At 53.5% G+C, this 13,153-nt stretch overlaps 1 protein-coding gene across 1 annotated transcript in view; it reads right to left on the bottom strand.

The window, feature by feature from the left end:
* ITGA11 (integrin, alpha 11) overlaps positions 1–12,502 on the bottom strand; it is a gene marked incomplete at its 5' end in the record, with an annotated part of 13,395 nt that extends 893 nt beyond the window's left edge. The window contains 8 exons of the mRNA XM_008594444.1: positions 3,301–3,396; positions 3,517–3,627; positions 4,622–4,708; positions 6,762–6,852; positions 7,778–7,867; positions 9,706–9,782; positions 11,304–11,402; positions 12,295–12,502. Coding sequence (XP_008592666.1) covers positions 3,301–3,396; positions 3,517–3,627; positions 4,622–4,708; positions 6,762–6,852; positions 7,778–7,867; positions 9,706–9,782; positions 11,304–11,402; positions 12,295–12,502 — 859 coding nt within the window. The remainder of the gene's footprint in view (positions 1–3,300; positions 3,397–3,516; positions 3,628–4,621; positions 4,709–6,761; positions 6,853–7,777; positions 7,868–9,705; positions 9,783–11,303; positions 11,403–12,294) is intronic.
* Between the last annotated feature and the right edge of the window lie 651 nt (positions 12,503–13,153).

Consider the following 13,153-nt stretch of genomic DNA (forward strand, 5'->3'; position numbering starts at 1 on the left):
CGTAACACTTTCAGGGCCCATGAAAATGTTTTATTTTAAAATTGGAAGAAAAAAATGAATGTAATCCAACCTGAATTACATTCATTCATCTTCAGCCCAGCACGGTTGTAAAACACAATTTTTTTTTTCCTTTTTTTGTCTTTTTTACTGACCGGTAACGGGATCGCAACCCTCGGTGTTGCGCCCGCACCTTGCTCAGCCAGTGAGCGGGAACCGGTCTCCATATGGGATCCGAACCCTCAGCGGGAACGCTGCCGCACTCCCAAGCGGCACACTCTCCAGTGCGCCACCGGGCTGGCCCGTAAAACACAATTTTTAATATTTTTTTATTATGGAAAAAGGAGTCCCAAAGGCAAAGTGGCTAGGGCCATGAAAGTCATAAAGCAACCCGGGCAAATTCACTCAGCGCTGTGGCTTTAACCATCTGTATGCTGACCGTGCTCACAGTTCTATCTTCTGCTTGGATTCTCCGCTGAATCCCAGACTCAGAACCAACTGTCTACAAGGCCTGCCTGGCGACTTTAGCAGAACCCCAGACAAACTCTTGACCCCCCTCTTCATCCCCAAATCTTTCTCATCAAAGCAAAGGGCAGCGTCATCCTTCCTCGCTGTTGTTTGGGCTGGAAACCACGTACTCAACAGTTGACACTCGGTATCCGTGGGGGATTGGTTCTAGGACCTCCCATGGATACCAAAATCTGCGAATGCTCAAGTCCCTTATATAAAATGACATAGCACTTGCATATAACCTATGCACATCATCTCCCATGTATTTTAAATCATCTTTAGATTACTCATAATACCTAATACAATGTAAATGCTATGTAAATAGTCATTATAGTATATTGTTTAGGGAACAGTGACAAGAAAAAAAGCCTGTACAGGTGCAGTTATTTTTCCCCTGAATAATCTCCTCCATTGGTTGGTTGAATCCAAGGATGTGGAACCTGCGGACACCAAAGGCTGACTGTATTCATTGTTGATGCTTACTTCCACACCCATACGGAATCCATCAGCAAAGTCTGTTCACTTTACCTTTGAAACACCCAGAATTGGGCCCCTCCTCCCCACCTCCTGGGTTCCCTCCTCCTCTGAGCACCCTGGTCTCTCATTTGGAGATGCAATTGCAGCCTCACTGCCTCCCTGCTCCATCTCGCCCCCTGCAGTCTGTTCTCAGCACAGCAGCCAGAGGGCTGCTTCTGCATGGGAAGGCAGATCTACTCTCTCTGTTCTGCCCAGAGCCTCCCATGTCTTCCCACCTCCCTCAGAGTAAAAAAGAGAGCCCTTGCCTGGCCCGCAAGGCCCTACACTCTGCCTCACTCCCTCGCTGACCTCCTCTCCTATCCCCCCTCACTCTCCTCCAGCCCTCCAGACAGCTGGTCCCCCACAGGCACACACATGCCCGCTGGCAGTCTTTGCATTGCTTTCCCCTCAGTCTGCAAACCTTTCCCCCAGATGTCCTCAAGATGCTCCTGTGTTCCTCGTGGTCTCTGATGTCACTTTATTAGAGAGGCTTTTCCTAACCTCCCTGTATAAAATGACAACCCCTGACTCTCCACCCTTAGGTGCATGAGTTTTACTGGGTAGCCTTTACCACCGCTTCACATTGTGTATGTTTATGTTTATGTGTTTCTCCCTGCTAGAACGTCAGCTTCAGGAGAGCAGGAGTTTTCATCTGTTTTGTTCATGCTCTGTCCTCAGTACCTGGAACACAGTAGGAGCTCAGGAAACATGTTGAATGACTGAATGAATGAACCACCTGCAAGAGCATGGTAGAGCCCTGCCTTGACCACTAACTCAACTTGAGGCAAGTCATTGCCCCCTTCTGCCTGATCTCACATAGCCTCAGTTTCCATATCTGAAAAAAGGGGACGGTGGGATGTATCTCCCAGTGCTGTGAGGAGTGAGCAAGATAACATGTGAAGTGTCTGTTCCAGTGCCCTGCACAGGTCCCTTATATGTTCTCTTTTCTGTCCCTTTGCCTCCCCAGCCCTGTCACCTAGCACAGAGCCCAGCACAACAGGGGCTTAATTGGGGGGCTGCTGGATTTCTAAAAGAGAAGTAAAACATCCAGAGACTATTGGAGGGATTGTGGGAAGAGGGTGGAAGGAGAAGGTAAACTCACCTAAAAGACCAGTGTGGGGGGAGGGGTAGTCTGTGTGTGTGAGGGGGTGGGGGTGGCAGTGGGGGTGGGGGTACCACACCTCCCCTCTCTTGGCTTTCTGTAAATTCCAACATATCTTTCGAGATTCAGTTCAAATGGTCTGTTTCCAGTCCAGAAAGCTTCCCTCGACATCCCTTGCTCTGACACTGTCCCCCTGCCTCCCCAGTACCTGTGCTCAGCCCCAGATTGCACTCACACTTTGTTGTCATTGTCCCCTTTCTGCCTAATTCATTCCTGTATGCCCTGCAGGGTCTGAGTCATAGGAGGGACACCCACAGATGCCAAGTGAATGAACACACAAAAGACACTCCTTAAGTGGCTCCCCCGGGTGCTACCTCTTGGCTCTTGCACCTGCTGCCCCTCTGCCCGGCATACCCCACTCTGTGACTGATATTCGTTTGTTTTGTTAAGGGTTGGCTTCCCGACCTGGCCTGCTTTGCTCTCTAGCATCTCCCTGGGGTGGGGGTGGGAGTTTACTCTGCATCTGTAACAGGAACACTCACCCTGAACCCAGGCTGGCGTTTCTGGGACGTGGCCAGTTGGGGGCAGCAGTGTCCCACACCCGCTGCCCCAGCTATTTCCGCGGGACTGGGCTTTTCCTTAAGACCCAACTTATTGTCACAGTAGAGCATCTCCCAGAGCCTCATCCCTTTCCTGGACCCTGATTTAAGCCAGTGTGGTCTACAACAGTCTGTCCCAGTGCTGAGCCATCGCCCACGTCACTTGCATCTCGTTAGCTCTGAGGTGTGAATGGCTGGGGAGTAGAGGGGTGGAGCACTCATTCATGCTGCCAGCCTCCCGAATCACAGCCTCACTGCGGGGGTGGGGCAACCAGAGAGCCATCCCCGAGGCACCCCCGGACCTGGGCTCCAGTTTCAATTTCCTCCCCCTGCCCCGTGGTGCAGTTGTGGGGCAGACAGCCAGAGCCTGGTGCCCTGAGGCCCCTCCCCAGTTTTGCCCCCCAAGCCTGTTTGTCTTGCTTTTCTCTTCTCAGATGCTGCACTAACTGCCGACAGGTCTTCCTGTCTTTCTCTTGCTGGAACACATGAGTGGGGTTGCAGGAAAACTCTAGAGGAGGGACAACCCTTTCCCAAGCCTGCTGGGCCCAAGCAGGTCTGCAGGTCCCAGGGGCTCACCTGGCGGCTGGGATCCTCCTCGCGGAAGATGAAGGGACTGTGAAACTGTCTCTGCAAGGCGGCATTGACCGTGATTTTCATAGACTTGTACTTGAGCTGTACGATCAGAGGCCTCATCAGAAGGGGGCCCCTCCCCAGGCAGCCCCAGGTGGCAGACTTCCCAACAGTTACCCCCTTCCCTTTCTTCCTTCCAGCCAAGCGAGGGGCTCTACTTACTGCTTTTAGGGACCTCAGCCACAGGTTCCCCAGCAGGCGGAAACTGATTTCCTGATTGGGGGCCAGCCTCACGTTGCAGCTGATGGAGATTACATCAGAGTTGCTGTGATTCTGAAACAGGAGATGGGTCCCAGGGGTGAGCAGCTGGGCCATGGGGGAGCAGGGGAAGGCAGCCAGCCTGGCTGTGACCTGAGAATGTGAGCAGGAGCTTGGACCACCAGAGCGATGGTGCAGCTGCACTGCTTGACCAACTGGGATTTGCTCCTGTGGAAGGAGGGGCAGGGGAGAGGGTACAGGAGGGAGGCCCAGGGTGGGGACACATGAGCTGGGGATACCAGGGGATGACTGGAATACAGATTAAGGATGGTCTATCCAATGCTCCATCTGAAGATGTGCATAATGATCCAATGAAGTTGTGCATACTCCAGGAACAGAACTTGGGTTCAACATTAGGGAACCTATAAATGTCATCACCATATAAACAGATTAAAGAGAAAAAGATATGATCACTGCAACAGATGCAGGAAAAATATTTTAGGAAATCCAACTTCTGCTCATGATAAAAACTCCCAGAGGGCTGGCCGGTTAGCTCAGTTGGTTGGAGTGTGGTGCTGATAACACCAAGGTCCAAGGTTTGATCCCTGTACCAGCCAGCCGCCAAAAAACCCACGAAAAACCACAAAAAAACCCCACCACCAACAACAAAACACCTCCCAGGGAACTTCCTGAATCTGAGTAAAGGGTATTTATATATAATTAAAAAGTCCTCAGCAAGTATTTTATTTAATAATGAAAAATTTTTAAAAATTTCTTTAAAATCAGGATCAAGACAATCCTGACGATCCTGTCTACTTACCATTGCCCTGGAGGTCCTAGCCAGAGCAATACAACAAGAAAACAATTTATAAGGCTTGAATGGAAAAACTAATGTTGATAGAAAACACAAACAAATCTTCAAACAATTAGAATTTATTAGGTTAAAGTTATTTGTGGGGCTGGCTGGTTAACTCAGTTGGTCAGAGCGCAGTGTTATAAACCCAAGGTCAAGGGTTCAGATCCCCATGTCAGCCACCAAAAAAAAAGAAAGAAAAGTTATTTGTGTTGCTGTCTTGAAGTTGCCACCCCTGGTGGCAATGGGAACCGTGATCTTCATCATCACCCCATGGACAGGGAACAAGCCCAGGTTCTGGATCTGAGGCCAGAGAGTGGGAGGTGTCAGGACACCTGGCCGCGGTTGAGGGGGTGGAGAACGAGCAAATGTCTTGGAGGCCTTGTGAGTCGAAGGGGCCAACCAGCCCCTGGGGGTGGCAATCCCCCCAGCCAGGCCTGGGGAAGGCCCACTCAAGGCCCCTAGCGTTTTCACTGTAAAAGCTCCAAAGCTTGGCCAAATCATGGCGGGGGCTGCAGGGATGGACGAAAGTGCAAGAAAGTGTGGAAAGGGGATGGGCTGCTGGAGGCCAAGGACAAGTCGGTGGGGGCCATGAGGCTGGACAGCAGGGGTCACTTCCATTTTCAACTCCTCTGGGCTGTGGGGGGATTTTGGTGAGGCTGGGGTGGTGACAGCAATTAATGTATTATGAGAAATAATAATTAATTGATGAAGGATAAAAATAATTTGTGATAGTTCACATTCCACTTGTGACACATTTGGTGCCAGTGATTACAAGAAGGGCTTTGGAAAAAGAAAGATCAGAAATATAACCCTGGGGCTGTCGCAACGTATGAGCTGTGTGGCCTTGGGCAGGTTACTAAACCTCTCTTGGACAAGCCAGGCAGGGCTCAGTGTGTCTGAAGTCCAATTTCCAGGTGTCACCCTGTCCCCAACTCTCACCCAGCTGTAGGAGAAGCTGATAAACTCATGGCAGTTTAGGGCTAGGGGAGATCTGGGGCCCACGGTAGCAGAGATTGCTGCATTGCCTCCTAATTCTCTTTCCTCTTCCTTCCTTAGTGGCAGAACCCAAGACAAGGAGCCACATTCCCCAGCCTCTCTTACAGCTAAACCAGTGTTCTGGACAATGAGAGGTAACCCACTACCGGGGAGGTTCTGTACCCGGGAGGGGTGTGCTCTTCCCTTCTTTCTTCCTGCTGCCTGGGATAAGAACATGATGGTTGGCATTGCAGCCATCTTGGATTGTGAGGCGCACTTGAGGCCGATAATTTCACACTAAGCATGGTGGAACAGAAGGCCCTATCCTGGTGATTTTGTAAAGCTGACAACTCTGGACTTCTTTTATGGGGGAGAGTAAACCCTGGCATATTTAAACCAGTTTTTTTGTACCTAAAAATGTTAGGCAGCCACACCTAATCTTCACTGATACATTGCCCCAGTCCAGCCTGCTTGTTTTTCAGATGAGTACTGAGAGGCCCAGAGAGGGGAAGTGACTTGCCTAAAGCCACACAGTGAATGTGGCAGGGTTGAGGCTGGACTCCAGGCAGTAACGATGATTCCAAATTCCTCCCCTCCCAAAAGGGGCCTGGGGGTCCTCGGCTCCTGTTCTTAATTCTGCCCCTGGCTCCCCTCCAGCCTTACCTTGAAAATGCAGTTGAAAGGAGGCCCAGTGCCATCATATCTGTCCAGAGAGCTATTGGGCTTGACCTCGTAGTGGCTCAGGCTGCTGCTCCTGCAGGGACAGAAGACAGGGCCACTGTTAGCTCAGTCAGTGTTGGCTAGATGGATAAATGAATAGCAGAGGGAGTGGGCATGTGCCGGCCTTTCTTTAGACCACAACAAACAGGTTCCCTCTTGGGCCCCTTGGTTCTGTACCCGGGAGGGGTGTGCTCTTCCCTTCTTTCTTCCTGCTGCCTGGGATAAGAACGTGATGGTTGGCATTGCAGCCATCTTGGATTGTGAGGCGCACTTGAGGCTGATAATTTCACACTAAGCATGGTGGAACAGAAGGCCCTATCCTGGTGATTTTGTAAAGCTGACAACTCTGGACTTCTTTTATGGGGGAGAGTAAACCCTGGCATATTTAAACCAGTTTTTTTTGTACCTAAAACTGTTAGGCAGCCACACCTAATCTTCACTGATACGTTGCCCCAGTCCAGCCTGCTTGTTTTTCAGATGAGTACTGAGAGGCCCAGAGAGGGGAAGTGACTTGCCTAAAGCCACACAGTGAATGTGGCAGGGTTGAGGCTGGACTCCAGGCACTAGCGATGATTCCAAATTCCTCCCCTCCCAAATGGGGCCTGGGGGTCCTCGGCTCCTGTTCTTAATTCTGCCCCTGGCTCCCCTCCAGCCTTACCTTGAAAATGCAGTTGAAAGGAGGCCCAGTGCCATCATATCTGTCCAGAGAGCTATTGGGCTTGACCTCGTAGTGGCTCAGGCTGCTGCTCCTGCAGGGACAGAAGACAGGGCCACTGTTAGCTCAGTCAGTGTTGGCTAGATGGATAAATGAATAGCAGAGGGAGTGGGCATGTGCCTGCCTTTCTTTAGACCACAACAAACAGGTTTCCTCTTGAGCCCCTCGGGAGTGTTGTGTTAGGAAGGATTCTGAGATTGAGCAGGAATAAATGCTGCAATCAGGTAGCAACGTCTGCCTCGTGTGTGGGCAGACATGAGTCAGAGGAGCCGGTTATCTGTCACCCTGCCCTAGCCTCTCTGCCCAGGGGCGTGGCCTCTTTTGAACATGACCTTGCCCACTGTGTACCCTTCTAGCCTCTAGGGGTAGCTGGTCGTGGAAGGGCCTGAGCTTCCTTTCTGTATTTGTCATTATGTCCTGACTTCTCCATCTGCCTGCGAGCTCTCAGAGGACAGGGGCTGTTTCGCTCATCAGACTGGGGGCTGGGGTCATACCCAGTGGGGTGAGGGTGGGAGCAGTCTGCCCTGTGGGGAAGAGTGCATTCTCACTGACACTGTTTAAAATTGCTGGTGCGAGGTGATAATAAAAAGCAGATTGACTTTTAGTAGGTCTTGTTACTGTTTTTACATGCTCTACCGACAGTGCACCCACTGATTACCTGTGCCAGGGGCAGACAGCTCCCACTACCCCTGCCCTCCTCTCTTGCCCCAGCTGGGAGCTCCAAGGGGGTGAGGACTTTGTCTTCTCCCCTCCTCTACTCTGACAACCCTCCCCACCATGGATGAGGGGACTGTACTCCCTGACCCACCAGGGATACACCTGGCTCCATCTTATAGTCCGTCAGTGCTGGGGCTTGGCCTCTGGGGCCTCTGACCCCATTAGGGCCCACCAGAGGGTGCCCCATCTTAGGTCTCACTCCCCCATGCCTCCCCTCTGCAGGACCCCCGAGCCCAGCCCACCTGGTGAAGAGCACCTCGGCCTCATATTTGAGATGGAAACGTAGTAGGGCCATGTTGTCTTCCTTGGTGCTGTCCTGCTCTTCGCTGTCACTGCAGGGAGAGTGAGGCAGCACGGTCAGGAGCCCACCCTGCCCCCGTCTGGCTCAGCTGTCACACCCCGCCGGCTCACTGCAGCAGGAGGCATCTGAGGCGGATTGAGGAAGGAGCATGCTGGCTCATCCAGGGCGGTAAGCACAGGGACAGGCCAGGGAGGGAACCCGAGGAGGCATCTCCTAGGAGAGGAAGGGCCAGGAAGGAGGCAGGGATGGATCATGTCAACTGTCCCTGCTGCCTTTCCAGGGGCAGCCATATGGGCTGGTGTGAGGTCCAGGAAGGACTCTGGACTGGAGTTGGGAGGTCCGTGCTTGGCGTGGCCTCTGACCGCCTTTGTGACCTTCTCGCTGAGCCCCCCCACCTGTTAGATGGGCACACCCTGTGCTGTGCCGGCCTCTTAGGAGCTAGTGGGCTGGGGGACCTGACACCTGCTGCCTGCCCTGCCCAGGGAGGGAGGGACCGTGAGGACGTAACGGGGGGCAGCTCCTACCGGCAGCCGCGGGCCCTCTGCTGCCTGAGAAGGCTGAGAGTGAAATCCACAGACATTTGGAAGTTTTGTCGAATATGCTCGCCTTTATATCTGAGCTTCATGAACTACCAGGGAGAATAATTTCAGAACTAAGAACATGATTTCTGCTTGTTACATACACTAGCTTTTATTCCCCTTGGAAGCCTTACCCCAGGATAGGTGTTTGGTTAGAAAAGGGATTCCTGAAACACACAGACACCCCCCCGTGCCCCCTTCTACACACACCTAGTTCACAAACACCCACAGCCAAAGACGCTGCTATGCAAGTGCGTTCCTTTTCCCATGAGAACGGGGCTGTTTTCTAAGAGCAGGGAAGAGCATAAGGGAGGCTGAAAAACGTGAAGATGTCTTGCAAATTTTGTCAAATCTGAAGTGAGAATTCTACCAAAATGCACAATTTAACTGTGGCTGGGAAGCAAGCACGTGGGGGTGTGTGGAGCCCCAGCCCTCCCGTGACCTCCGACCCGAGTGTGTGTGCACGCGTGCACGTGCGCTGGAATGCAGGTGTTTGCTTTGCCTGGAGTGTTCATTTCTCAGCTAAGGATTTTGGCCATTTATAAGGCTCCAGAGTAGACAGAATCCTGTAGACAGAATCCCTCCCTCCTTCTCCACACACAGGTGATTCTGTGAAAAAGAAAAGTGTGTTTACTACTGACGCAGGGTGACTGACGATGTCAACATATAACACGCTACCGCAGGGAGGCCTGGGAGGAAGGTGGACAGACAGACAGACTCACAGAGAGTGAGAAAAGTTCTCATAAAATGGAAGAATTTCCAAGGGGGGGGAGGTGACAGGCAGAGCACTGGATGAGGAGAAGGGCAACTAGCGTTCGGCTCCTAGTGGTACTGTTCACCTGCTGTGTGTCGTGGGGAAACTCACCCCCTCTCTGAGCCTCCCTTTTCTTACCTATAACTTGGAGGGTGGGGAATGACCTCTGCTTTGCTGATCCTGTGGGGCTGCTGTGAGGACTGACTGACACATTGTATGTATGGTGGTTTATAACTGTAGAGTTTTTAAATAACTGCTCTATGAAGTGCCATACAAAGGTAAGGGACTGGCATCATCACAGTATTTATATCCAAGCTGTTGAAGAATGGAGAATGGTGGCCATGCAGCAGGCAGCAGTTGGCCCACACTTGTGACTGACCCCAGGCCCCACCAGGTTGGGACAGTGGGGGACAGGGCTTGGCAGTGGGATTCAGTGTGGGGAGGGACAGTTGCTGGTGGCAGGACTGGCAGGATGGAGCAAGAGCAGGACGCAGGAATAGCGAGCTGGGAGGGAGAAGAAGCAGGTGTGGCCCTGACCTGCCCGTGGTGAGCTGGATCTCCAGGTGGTGCAGGAAGACGGATTTGCTGAACTCAAAATCTAGACGGAAAGCCACCTGCAAGGAAGTGGTTGCTTGAGCTGGGGCGGTTGGAACTGCACATCTGGGCAGCGCCTGGACCCACCCTGGCCTGCCCTCCATAGCCCCCTGCCCCCAGGCTTTGGTGGGCCCTGCTGACCGGGGATGGGCTGGGGAAAGGTAGGACCAGGTGCTGGAGAACATAAGCTGAGCTTGGGGGGTGCTGAGGGGGACACAGCCAAAGACAACAGCTCCTGCCATGGGGTGGGTTTCTCAGGGCCAGCCCCCTGCCTCCTCTCTTGTTTTTATGAAAGGTAACTGGAAGGCAGCCAGTCCAGCTTTACACTCTTTCAGCAGGATTTTCAGGGTGGAGGGGCCTTGATGGCAGGAGGGGAGATGGCTGTCACTACACACTGCAGGACAGGGGCCGCCTCGTCTGCTCCTTGTTTTTGTGTCCAGGTGGGGAGCGGGGTGAGGACAGGGCCCTCCAGCAGGTCAATAAGGCAGCTGCCTCCTCGTCCAGCAGCCCTCCCGCCACACTGCTCCCCTTGCCCTTCACCCAGGGGTGGGACGGGGGTCCCCCGACTGTGGCCTTAGACATCTGACTCCCCTCCCCACCCCAGGAGCATTACTGGAGCTTTGCACAGACTCCTTCTGCTCTCCCCAGGTCTGACTCTCCTGCAGTTTCCCTGGAGACCTCAGGGGCCCTTTTCCCCAGGGAGTGGCTGGGGGTGGGTGGGGAAGCTTGTGTTCTCTTTCCCCATGTCCTCACTGCAGAGCTCCTGGGCTTGTCGGTGTCTTGATCTGGAAACTACACCCTTGACTTACTCTCACTGGGGAGGTTCTTTCCCAAGGAGCCCTAATCCCTGCCCCCATTTCTGCCCCCTTCCCCAGCCTTGTAGACCCTACTCCTGGGAAAACTGCTGCTGTCTAACCGGCTCCTGCCCCAAGCTCCCCTCTCTCTGATTGCCATTTACAAGCAGCTTGGCCTCAAATAGTTCTTCTGCTCCAGAAACTTGTGTGGCTGCCCACTGCCCAGGGCTGGTGGCCAAACACCCCCCATGACCAACATCTACCTCCTTCTCCCTTCCCAGCTGCTGTGCTTCTCCCTGCACACACCGACCTTCTTCTCACGTGTGCTCTTATGCACACGGTCAGTAGGTGCTCAAGAGATGTGTCTCCTCTCCCTGTCCCTCCCCGTACACAGCCTGGTGGCAGAGGCTGAAAATGTGAAAAACTGGTGAGGACAAAGCACAGCGGGATCAGCCAAGAGGTGGTGGGAGCGTGGCGGGGTGGGAGTGGGAGCCCTCCGAGGTACAGGGGGCCTGTGTTCTCCTGGGGTAGACTCCCAGCCCTGGGGATGGTTCACTAATAAGGTCATTTGAAAGTCATTTCATGGGAGAAAAAATGAGTGTACTTAAAAGCCACGCTCAGGCGTCTCCACCCCTCCCTAGTCTTCTCTGCTCACTTCCCTTGCTCGTGCCTCCCTGGGCCTCCCAGTGCCCATCCCTGTCCCTTCCCCCCGCCCTGTACCTCCCTCACACTGCCCCCAGCGTCAACCTTGGCCTTGGCCCGAAAGAAGGGGTAGCTGACATTGCAGACTTTCTTGTGGAGTCTCCTCTCCTCGTTCACGCACTCGATGCTGCCGTCGGAGTCCTCCTGGGGGTGGGTGGGGGACATCGCAGCAGTAGTTAGGCAGGGCCTGAGACCCACGTCTGGAGTCACTCTCTCTCCAGCTTGCCCCTCCCCACCCCCACGGCCACCCCATCCCCACCGCCCGTGCTGAAGCCTGGAGCACAGGTCTGACCTCTGGGACCACAGAGGTCCCAGAGTCTGGGGTGCGGCTTGGTTCATCGTGCCCGGCATGACTCAAGGGCGGAGACGCACTCGGTGGCTGCCGGGTTGTGGAGAGAATGGGCAGGTGCTCATCTATGCTTTGTCCCTCCCTCTGGAGCAGCTGGACGTGGGATTCATCATCCCATCTGCAGGTGGGGACGCTGAGGCCCAGAGACGGGAGGTAAGGTTGGCAGCAGACTCCTGAGCCTGTGCCCTTCCCCCTGCGGGTGGAGGAGACTCGGGTCTGCAGCTATTCTGCTCCCTCTGGCTTTGTGGCCCTTTGAGTGACCGCACATCTGCCTTGCATGGCTTTGTAATCCGGAAAATCAGTGAGCAGGTGGTGGGCTGACCTCCTGGCGGGGGCTGGGAGGGGTTTTTCTGGGGCTGTATTCCGCCTCTCTCCAGGGCAGGGCTTGCTCCCCGGGTCAGAGGGCTCTCCCCAAGCCTTGGCCTCAGCCATTGGGCGGGTGGAGAGGCAGCAGCTCCAACACCCCCAACCCTCCTGCCACTGTCTAGTGCAAGACTCTGAACACACTGTTGGCCACCGAGAAAAGGGTGGCTGAGCTTAAGGGGAAACACCACCAGGCTGCCCTGGCCTGTCTGAGCTGGGGCCCCCACTGGGCTGGCACGGGTGTCCCCTCAGCGCAGGCCCAGATGGAAAGGATCCTTCCCTGTCCTTCACTCAGGCAGTCCCGGCAGGCCATGGAGGTCTTACCTTCTGGATCAAGCTGGCAAACTGCAGATTTGCTGACTGTGAGATATTTAGGACTGTGCTGTAGGCGTTCTCGCCCCTGTTCTCCAGCACGGCCTCCACCGCCACCCGCCGGCGCATGCTCTCTATGATGAAAACCGTGGTGTCAAAGGACAGTGTGTATGCGGAGCAGTCCTGCGCTGGCTTCCGCAGCACCCTCTGGCAGTACTCCCTGTGGGAAAGAGGCCACCAGGGATCAGGCAGACGAAATGGGGTATGCAGGGGCAGAGCAGAGGCCCAGGGTTGGAGCAGAGAGATGGGTCTGGGGCACTTGGCTGGCCTCTGCCCACGGAGGTGGAGAAGAAGGGAAGTAGATGGCAGGGCTGGAAAGAGCTCACCCACCAAGAACACGTCCTGTCCCCAAAGCCCCTGGTCTCCCCACCACAGATTGTACTCTCCCCTGAACCCAGAGCTGTTATCTGGCCTTACTACTCATGTGTTATGTCTTCATTCATCATATTTCCCTTTTGGCCTTGGCTGCCAGGAAGCTCAGAGCTAAATGTAGATACAATTCTAATTATTAACCTAGATGGCTAGAATATTTGCTTCTTCATTTTTCTACAAGGTTTGGATGTGCTATTTCTATTTATTGTCTATGTCATGGTATATATATCTTCTATCTAAATTATCTCATAGTTAGATAAAAGTTGAACATAAATTATTGGAAAATATACAGATTTAAAATATACTGTTCCTTGTTTTTCCTTGTATGCTAGTTCGTTTCTTCCAGTCTAGCATCTTTCCATCAGAAGGATTGGGAAGCCCAGGTGCTCAGCCAATGGACCCTAGAGGTCACCTAGTCTGAAAGTTGGAGGACGAGCAC

Source organism: Galeopterus variegatus, unplaced genomic scaffold (assembly GCF_000696425.1).
Source record: "Galeopterus variegatus unplaced genomic scaffold, G_variegatus-3.0.2 Scaffold10803, whole genome shotgun sequence".
NCBI classification, from domain to species: Eukaryota; Metazoa; Chordata; class Mammalia; order Dermoptera; family Cynocephalidae; genus Galeopterus; species Galeopterus variegatus.